Here is a 7740-nt window from a genome sequence, read left to right on the forward strand (position 1 = left end):
AATCGCTTAATGCTGGCAAAAAATGCAGTTATGCTGGGGGTTCCTGCGATAGCACATGAAAATAGCAAGGAGCTGGTATGTAATGTTATGAAAACCGTTGTAGTTCGTTCGGTGCTGATGTTATCGGGAACGCCAGGCTTATTCCTTGTTGGAATTTGCGCTAATCATCGTACGTTTCGTTAACGAAAACATCAACGAGGCTTTCTTCGAGAAGAAGCGAGCTCCTGGAGTCCTGATAGCGTCTGCTGTGTGTGAAGCTTTCAACGGGTCAATGAATCGGATCTTTGTTTACGACGAAATAACATCTTTTCGAACAATATAGGATATGCAGTGATTATACGGCAAAACGACGCAAAAAAGGAGCAAATATCATCACTGAAGAATCACGAATGAATATCGAAAACGTCGCAGAAGCGGACTCTTGATTCATCCAGAAACATCTCAATCATCAAGCTTTTCACCACAAGGATCAGCAGCAAAACGGGTCTCAGTTTTAATAATACCGTAGATCTGTCGTTAACGTTTCACTTCAAATTTCGACACTAAAAACTTTTACTTCAATACGGTTTCTGATCTAAAAAAAGCAAGCAAAACTAAAAAAAATATGAATTTGCATAACAATAATCTCAAATATAAATTTTAAACTTCTAGTTCCAGCATTAGTTTTGACATCAGTTGCTCCAGTGTTTGGTTTTAGTGATTTTTTCAACGGTTCATTCTTCCATTGCTAGTAATGAAATAACGCTGCTTTGGAAACAAACTCAACATGTTTCCCTAAAATGAGTTTCAGTTAAGATCATTTCACTAAGGTGGACCACTCAAAACCCATATGGAAGGTACAATATTCATATTCCCGGAGGTTGGGAAGTCAATGGATTTTGTTTTTACATGAAATATAAGGGCGCATCCATGTCACACTATAATGATGAAAAATCACCCCCTCCCCCATTCGACATGCTTCATCCTATATCTTAAAATCTCTAGAGTTGCATCCAAAATATCTGCAGAAAACACGGTTCGCGAGAAAATGGCCTTACAAGGTTTGTTTACAAAATGGATTTAAGGCCATTTCAATTGTTGGTCTTGAATTTATATATTAGAATTTTCAACAAGTTTAATTTTAAATATGCGATCGTTATGGATCTGACTTTGGAACATCTTTTCAGCAGCAGGAGGACAACTGTCATTCCCCATATTGGTTATTCACTTATTATTTAGTTCAATTGACTTTCACAAACGTAGCCTGAATCCATCGTGAAACACTTTTTTGTTGTGATGGACGTCTGACGCTTTGAGAACTTCTGAAATATTTAAAATCATCTCTCAAATAAAACTCCTACTCTATCCAGTCTCTATCACCTAGAACTTGATGTAAATTTGCCCACGTGAACGAATTCGGAAACTCATCTCTATAGCTGTACATGTATTGACGAATGATGTCGGACAGCACTCCAGTTGTCCACTGAACGTCATTCTCCTCCAACGACACCGTGACAGGCCGCCCGACGTGAGAATCATGCAAATGAGTCGTTTTAATGATAAGTACGGGTGATAAATTTCCAAATAGCCACGTTCCTTAATCCTAATTAATATTATTTGTCATTTCACACCACTGCCGACCGAAACGACCATCTCCCGAGTCGGTTCATATGTATATAGGCATTCCCGAAACCATGACCGCGTGTCGGCCTGCGTCGAGCCGCGTGTGTTTGAGTGCTCGTTGGTGACCAAAATCGCGCAAACAAATTGGCTTGTTTAAATAATTATTCAAATGACGATTCTCCACTCGCGGCCCGAAAAAAGGTTCTTCTCATCTTTGCCATGCTATTCGCTCACTCACTCACTCTCAAAGTGCCTGCCCTCTCGCTCATTTCCGCCACGTATAAATTAGTGTTAATTCCTGTGTCTGCATGGTGTGTAAAATGTTTATCTTGTTTTTGGCAAATTTATGATGGCTATTTTGCATACGATACATTCGTAAGGCTAAATAGATTCAATTAATTTATTTTTATTTCTTTTCTTTCGCTCTTTCCAGCATCAATTTGTAGTTCATGTTGAACATGGTTTGGGATTTTTTTTTGTCTTATCAAAATAGCACGTTTCTCAAAGCTTCGACATTGCTCTTATCTGGGGACGACTGAAACTGTTAGCTTTGTGCATTTTTCCTCCTCATATATCGAAATTAATTCATCCAGAGAGAAGCACACAAGAAAAGTGATAAATTAATAAACCGTTTTCGCGCTTGCATCCCCCTGTCGCTGGGCCAAGACGATTGTTTTATGCTTTTTTATCGCTGCCATTGCATATGGAACAAAAGCACATGGAATACAATTTATGGCGAAAAGGCTGTAAAAGATTATCGCCCGCGGATAGCGATACATAAATCTACCGGGTGGAGGCGCCAGACTTTTTGAATTTTTGCTTATTGTTACGATGAAATGTGCTACAGCAGCCGGGACTTATGATGTACATGTATCGTGGGGCCTTGCATTGAATGAGCAGCTGAGAAGCGGCGGTGAAGATATAACTTATCGAAAATCATAAGCAAATGAAGATATAGGTTTTACCCGTAGGGATGAATAACGATGGAAATCAATAACGGAGAGCTTCCCATACAATCTGTATTTTTGTAGAGTTGCGTTTACTTTTAAGGGTTTTAATCGTCTCTAGTTTCCACAAAGTAAAATGATACAACACTACTTTATGTTTACGATCCATAGTTACTGTTTAGGCTATCCGAATGAAAAATACAGTACAGAGCCGCTTTTGGTAACACATGATTTTTGGTTTCTATATTTTATCGAACACTAATTCTAATTTATGACAACTTCACTTGTTCAGTCTAGAGAGGATCTACTCAAATGAGCAATATTAAGGTGAATCACTGTGGAAGACTTATTTACGATTAATCTAATCCAGGCCTGTCATGGTGGTTACTCGTGGTTTTCAATCCAGGATTTTTTTATTAAAAGCTTCTCCATGCTAGAACTAGCTATTGCTATTACTTTTCTGGTAAAACTCCCACCGCTTTTATTCGGATGTTTTCTATTCAATCAATCTGAGCGTTTACTAGTCATTAACCATAGGTTGACATTTATCACATACCAAAGGGTGGACTGATTAGAAAACATCCGAATAAAAGCGGTGGGAAGCGCTTGTTACGTATTGCGCTCTTCGGGGGATTATTATTAGGTGCTTGTAAATGGATCGAATAAGAACATATTTTTTATACGCGAAACGAAAAATTTATTGCCTTTCAGAACAGAGTTTGAAGCCGAATAGTTTAGTTAAAGTCAGCAGGGTCCACAGCAGTATGTACTCAAGAGGGGACTTTTCATCGGTCGTTTACAGTCTGAAAAATAAAACCAAGGAGAAAAGAGAGCGAATTAGGTACTTCAGATTGTTTAAAAATTATATTCGAACAACTTACGATTATAGAATCGATCCACATTGTAGCAGTGTGCTCGACAAGGTGCTTTATAGCAACAGGGCTGAGGAGCGTGCCAAACTGATTTACAGTAGCGATTTGAAGGGGTGCAGTACCAGTTGGTCTTGGCGATCTTCGGTTTGGGAGTGTGATTTCGAACTGCTGAATGAACTCGTTTCAAGGGATCTGTAATGGAACAATGAAACTCTACTCGACTTTTTGATATTGCTGTTACTCACATGATACCTGAAATTAAGGAGAAAATATTGTTTGGTAAGGCTTATTTATAGAATGCAAGACCACAATGTACCTGCACTTGTCGCTGTTGCATGTCGTTCAGCAATACTTTTTGGGTGGACAAATCGGACCTGGCGTCGGCGGGCAGCAAGGATTGTTGAAGAATGTAGTTCCTGTTGAAACGCAGCAGTACTCTTTGGCTGCAGGAATTGGAACGATCTGCGGCTTTGGTTGGCATACCATTGTAGTGCAGTATTCCTTTGGTTCGACGATCATTCGTTGGGTGCAAACGACTTTGGGATCCGGTACCGTGCGGCGGTAGTAGATTACCTTAGGTTCTGGAACAACGCGTTTCTTGAAAATTACACACGGCTCAATGATGGTCTTCGGTTGATAGATGAGCTTCGGTTCCACGATGGCCTTGGTCTGCGGCAAGACGTGCTTGTCGATCACGGTTCGGGTACAGTTGATAACCTTTTTCTGTGAAACCAGCCGAGGAGGTTGTTGAACGGTTACGAATCGCGGACCACAAGTGGGTGGTGGACAACCCGATGGACATTGCGGCATGCATGCCAACTGGCCAGCGCTGAAGCTACGTGGTTCGCAGCAAGGATCACATGGGCCACAGGGTGCCTTTTTTTTGGGAGGGGGTTAGTACAGTCTTCACATGCAACAGCGAGCAAGTAGAATGTTGGCAAAAGCGAAATACTTACACAAGGTCCACAGGGACCACATGGACCGCAAGGGCCACAGGGACCGCATGGACCGCAAGGGCCACAGGGACCGCATGGGCTGCAAGGACCACAGGGATCACATGGACCGCAAGGACTGCACACAGCATCACAGCATGGATCGCACATTTTGTATGAAATAGATTTCTTTCACTCTTCAGGGCTTGAAAATTCTTCAAACTGTTCCTGCTGGCTTCAACGGACTCTGCTCCTAAAGATTTTTTCAAGTACAAGAATTTTGCGACTGCTTTCGACTGGATCTGGACAACGAATGAAGTGAAAGCCAAAAGTTTTTTCCGTTGTTAAGTATTTTTTCACTGGTAGCTGAGATTGGAGAAAATCATGGCAGCCTTTTCGGTAAAAGTATGTTTGTTTACGCTGCATATACATTCAAATGCCAAAAATGATCGGGCGACTTCAAATTTGGAGGGGACTTTGTTCTGGGCCTCAAGTTTTTGTGTATCAAGTGTGTTCCGACGACATTGTTTGAGAGGCATCAATTTTAACACTTATTTTGAACTTTCAGAACCTTTTTGCAAGCAAACCAGCTGTACGCAATCAACCCAAAATTGACAACTTCAAGACCTACGAAGATCTGGGGAAGATGAAGCAATATGTTTTCCGGGAACATGCAGAAGAGAAGGTTATTTTGCGTTATTTGAAAAAAATGTGCCGTTTTTATTACGGTGCTCTTCCACATTGCAGGGTTTGGGACCCATCCCAAGGGCTGATGAATGTGCCAAAATGGGAGAATACAAGAACCCGGAATACTATTCCTACCACCATTACACGTACTACGACTTTGAGGTGGGCATTCAGTGTATGCATCTTACCCAGCCCAGTGCCTTGAACGAGAAAGATCTTCTGACGATGGTACGGAAAACCTGTAGCGGCGATGTGGAAGACCACTCCGGACGGTGTTGCCCGCCGCCGAGATGTTCAGTGAACTGTATGAAAGAGAGCGCTTCCGTGTCGGATGGAAAAGACACTGTGAATGAATTGGCGAATGTGGTCGGCGCTTGTGGTCAGACTGCAGAGGTTGGACAATACATAGCACCCGATCAAGAAGACTATCGAAATCAAAGGCAGGATAGGGAAGATCAAGAATCTCGACAAATAGGCAAAGGTGAAGTATCAAACAAGTTGGGCAGTAATTTTGAAGGAAATCCTGAGTCATAGAAACTTAATGTTATTGAATATAAATACGGGCAAGGGTGCCAGTTTTCAACCTCATTTCCCCATAATCAATTGCCTCTATCTTAAAAGTTACATTTTTTATCCTTGATACCGAAGAGGTCGTAATCTCTACATTTGGTCCATTGAGAGTTTGAACGCGTTCTACCAATTTGGTCGAAGCAGATTTCAAGTGTGGGCAAGTGGCGAAATCGATCTTCGTCATGTGGAACTCACTTTTAATCGATAGACAAAACTGCATTATTGACAGCCCACGGTTCCTACTCCGTTATTGCAAGATCATCTGTAACTACACGGAGAACCAACAGATGATGTTAGGAACTAGCTACACAGAAAAATGTTTTCAATTTTACTGATTCCTTATTAAAGAGTTGTATAGATTTTTCTCCTTTAGTTTACTTATATCTTTGGTTTTTATTAGTTAGGTAGGTTCCGATTCAACACATTGTCGTTTAATTTTTATACCTGTGATCTTGAGTTTTTACCTATGGGATGAGTACTTAAGGGGGTTAGATTTTGATCAGTTATTTAGTGGGTATGAAACTGATGAAGACTGCACATTGTAGTCGAAATACGTATCTGTCATGGATACCAAAATTAATTAAGTGGAATTAAATGGAAGATAACCTTTTTTTTTGCTATTTTATGATTGTGGCCCTTATTACGAGTGTCACTTCACGGTGAAAACGAAGTGAAGTGACCACTTATCACTCACGGTGAAGTGATTGCCGTGTAAATCAAATGGGAATCACTTCACCGTGAGTGGTGGGTTGTCACTTCACCGTGAAGTGACATCGGTAAACCAGCAACTTGCAAGAAATGTTGCTTACAAAAATCGACGGTTGCATGCAATTTATGGAATATCTCATGGCATGTCTCGTAGATTTGCGCGATCTATAATGTAAAATAAAAAGGGTTTAGTATAAGAGAGGAGCAGATTCAAAACAAAATGTTTTGGCAGCCTATGCCTAGCTGGTTTCTAGCAACACTGACAATGCAATCAAGATAGGCGCTGCTTTGACAGATCGTTTGGCTCAATACCAGCCAGTCAGCTCCTATCTCCACTCTGTAATGTAAATTTGTATGATTTATATCGCTCCATTTATGTACATCATAGTAACATAAATTTACACTACTTTTTCAAACTGTGTATCATCCTCAATGTGTAAAAACTGGTGATTTCAAACTTTATAATAGTAAATAAGACCAGCGCCGGCCGCGTCCCAATGCAGGTCAACTAAGGAATGGATAGGAATGTGTTGACATGATACTCACTTTGTATGAAGCCTAAAAACCCTCTGCACTTTCACAAGAAATCACTGCGATGTTGGATAAAAGGTTGGGTTTACACCAGAGTTCGTTTTGGAATTGAAGTAACCACCAATATTTTTGTTTTTGTTCGAACCGTTCGAACCATAAAAAGTTTTTTTTTTAAATTGTTCGAACGGTCCGAACGAAATCAAGAATATGTGTTCAAGTTAACCCTTACTAGGGATAATAGGAGACTCCTGTGCTAAAATTAATTTCTCAGTTTTTTAGCCTAGCAAATAATTTACCATTTTGATATAAATTGCTACATTTTACTATAGAGTTTCAATATCGACAAACTAGTGGTGAATGAACTTGGAAAAGTATTATTTTTTTTAAATATTAGCGAAACTTTCTTTAAGCGATTATTTTTGGCGCAGGAGCCTACTTCGGTGCGAAATGCGCAATATTTACCTTAAAATGATAAATTAGTCATCCATCAAAAGTAAAATAATCATAGCCAGTATCGGTAGTAATGTCGCCACGCTATTACTCCGAAGCTATCAAATAGATAGCTTGGCTAATGAAATGCTCGTTCGTTTCGTACCGTAATCGAAAATTGCCCTGTGCTTAATTTCATCTTCTATATATAATTTTCACACTGCTGTACTCTAACAAAACTATCAATTCTATACTATATCACCTTATCTATAATATTAATGTTCACCTTAAGTCTGATATTGACATTCTTTAAGTATCTCCCTCAGCTTTAAAATAATCAGTTATTCATAATTGTCGTGCTTGTATCGTAAAGGTAATTAATACTTGTCTCCTATAATTTTTATTGTGATGTAAAAATTCATTCACGTAAACTTGTATTTCATTTCACGCAACCAAGCAACT

The 7740-nt window shown here is 39.8% G+C and overlaps 1 protein-coding gene across 1 annotated transcript; it reads right to left on the reverse strand.

The window, feature by feature from the left end:
• Positions 1-3532: 3532 nt before the first annotated feature.
• On the reverse strand, positions 3533-4623 carry LOC135698165 (DBF4-type zinc finger-containing protein 2 homolog). The gene is made up of 3 exons (XM_065218058.1): positions 4378-4623; positions 3731-4297; positions 3533-3613 (listed from the first exon to the last, which is right to left on the reverse strand). The coding sequence occupies exons 1-2, from the start codon at positions 4522-4524 to the stop codon at positions 3764-3766; spliced, it is 681 nt and encodes a 226-aa protein (XP_065074130.1). The 5' UTR covers positions 4525-4623; the 3' UTR covers positions 3533-3613; positions 3731-3763.
• Between the last annotated feature and the right edge of the window lie 3117 nt (positions 4624-7740).

Source organism: Ochlerotatus camptorhynchus, unplaced genomic scaffold (assembly GCF_037179485.1).
Source record: "Ochlerotatus camptorhynchus isolate MF236.1 unplaced genomic scaffold, CSIRO-AGI_Acam_v1.1 ptg000083l, whole genome shotgun sequence".
NCBI classification, from domain to species: domain Eukaryota; kingdom Metazoa; phylum Arthropoda; class Insecta; order Diptera; family Culicidae; genus Ochlerotatus; species Ochlerotatus camptorhynchus.